The sequence below is a fragment of the Saprolegnia parasitica genome (assembly GCF_000151545.1).
Source record: "Saprolegnia parasitica CBS 223.65 unplaced genomic scaffold supercont2.391, whole genome shotgun sequence".
Lineage (NCBI taxonomy): Eukaryota > Oomycota > Saprolegniomycetes > Saprolegniales > Saprolegniaceae > Saprolegnia > Saprolegnia parasitica.
In genome coordinates this window covers 6,595-9,083 of record NW_012156785.1, presented here as the reverse complement: position 1 = coordinate 9,083, position 2,489 = coordinate 6,595, and the positions used below count along the sequence as shown (strand labels likewise).

Sequence of the window (2,489 nt, the reverse complement as noted above, 5' to 3'; positions counted from 1 at the left end):
GGGTATCGTTGGCGCGATGACGATCTTGTAAATTACAAAGTGACGAGGTATTGTTGCTTGGCTCTGAATTAGAGGTGTCGCGATCACCGACGACGTTGACGCTCGGTGTCAGAGTGGGCGTAGCAGCGTTGGATACGCCCATACGTTGAAAAGCGTGGTTTGATTCCCCGTACTTTGTGCCGCCGGAAGCGCGCTTAGCTACTCGCTTCAGCCAATACGAGGCGACGACGCGTTCCGGGAAACCACCATGCGCTGATACGGTCACTAGCACATCCATGTAATACCAACACTCGACGCTCATTGGTGCTCCGTGGTGCCACATTGTACGTCATGTCCGTGCCACCATCCAAGCCACCGCGGCGCAAGCATGTCTTTCCTTTGAAAGAAGCAGCATGCGAGGGTCGGTGATGGCGCTTAGTAAGTGCGCACGATGAACAATCACACCCGGCACACCGTCACGCAGCAAAGACGCGCTACTTGACCGGACACTCGGTTTAATATATCCTCACGCGACTGGATAAATACAGCAAGTACCCGCATCAGTCTTCCATTCTGTGACCGATGGGCCGAGCGATACACGACGGACCGAGATGCAACATAATCTGTACGGTCAACGAAGGGTATGCAAGTAAGTGCCTTTGGCAGAGAAAAATACGGGTGCAGCAGCACCCTAGGGCGCCGAGGCAGTGGTCGCGCTTGAACCGCAGCTGACGTAGGATCGATGTTTGTCGGATCCAAAAAGATAGCATCGTGTGAAGCAGGTTGTGCGGTAGTACCGTCGCCACGCAGCGTTCGTTCGCAAGCACTGCATCGAACGCAGTCGAGAGAGTGCCGTGCGAATTACTTCTCTTGCATTGTACTGCATAGTATGGGGTGTCCATGCATTAAATCCCTTGGTGTCAACAAACAACCAGTTCCACGCCGCAGCGTTTAAACCAAGCGCTACGTTATAGAAGGCTCGGTGGACCTCGAAACCAGATGTTGCAAAACAGACGTGCCAATGTGGTCATATGTTTTTGGGTGTGTCATCACGGACTGGTCCCACGAGTTCGGACGACGTCGTTGAGTGCGACACATCAGCCTTGGTACGATAACATTGGAGATTCGACGCTCCGTTCCTATACCGATGTAAAGGCTGCAAAGCCAGGATGTCGTACGACCGGCTTTTTCGTCGGTGCCAGAAATGGATGGGCACGTCGTAAGACACGCAGAACGTTGTGCGATAGAATCGAATGCAGGTCGTCGTCCGAGTGCAGAGATAGTCCTAAAATGTGGCTTGTTGATAACAACCGATATGATGGCGCGAGTGACGACATCGATCACCGCAACGCGTAAAAAGCACATTTGCACGCGGTGAAACACCACAGCATCGAAAAGCAAGGTGAGACGCATCTCCGTTCGCGAAAGGCAATCGCATTGGTACCCAACGACGCGTCACGTTACCCGGAAGGAGCCTGGGCTGTAGAAGCGTGATAATTTGATACTCGAGCGTTTTCATTTGTTGTTTGGTGTCCAAGCATACCTGTCACATGCCCCACCCAATTTTGCCGATGACACTGCCGATGACACTGTCCTCATCAAACCAAATGGCGTACTAGTGCAACTCCGCGAAATGAGCTGCTTCGAAACGCACGAGTCCGCTGGGTCGAAAAAGGTGTGCCTTCCAATGCCCGTTGCACCACCATTCTCTAACAAGTAGTCTCCGCCGAGACCTCTGGGTGTATGCTTATCGCGTAGTCGCGTAGAATGTCGGGTGTTTGCCACTTTGCTTTGAAAAAAAGCTAACACCATACAAACGTATTTCATCTCCAACATATTTCTTTGTGATATCGCACAACCAATCGATTCGAACCAGCGATTCAAGCCAAATTATATATTTTGTCAAGATAGGAATGTAACACTGACGCCAACGTTGTTGAAGGATGAGCCAATGGTGCATTTGCACATCGATGAAAACGCAGTGACCACAGATCCAATTCGGTCTTGGTCAATCGTGTCCAAGCTTACATACTAGAATAGCACAGCAGCTCTGACAGATAGAGTAAAGTAAGGCATGCCCTCCAAATGAAACCCTCGCCGACCTCATTTCTGTCCACCACGGAGCGTTGCGCCTGAGCTCAATACGCTCTGCGAACATTAGACAATACACTGTCTAAACCAGTGTAGCAAAAATGGTCGGATATTCAAACGTTATAAGAAACGTGAGTGGACCGGCCCGACTTTCTAGCCGCGCAGGTTGAAATCCATCTTCTGGGGACCCTTGGACGGGTACACGCAGCCCCACGCACCAGTCTTGAGCTTCTGGCAAGTGGCCGTCTCAGGCGCCTGGCACCACTTGCCGTTGGACGAGAAGAGACCAGACTTGCAATCGCCGGAGGCCCAGTCACCCTTCTTGGGGCAAGCACCGCCGCCGCTGTTGCCCGAGCAGACCGGGCCGTTGACGCAGTACGTGGCATCGCCCTCGACCGAGACGTTGGTGCAGCCCTGCT

At 52.4% G+C, this 2,489-nt stretch overlaps 1 protein-coding gene across 1 annotated transcript in view; it reads right to left on the bottom strand.

The window, feature by feature from the left end:
* Nucleotides 1-2,223: 2,223 nt before the first annotated feature.
* Nucleotides 2,224-2,489, bottom strand: part of SPRG_21818 (hypothetical protein) — a gene marked incomplete at both ends in the record, with an annotated part of 658 nt that continues 392 nt past the window's right edge. Inside the window, one exon of the mRNA XM_012356168.1 lies at nt 2,224-2,484. Within this exon, the coding sequence (XP_012211558.1) occupies nt 2,224-2,484 (261 nt within the window). The remainder of the gene's footprint in view (nt 2,485-2,489) is intronic.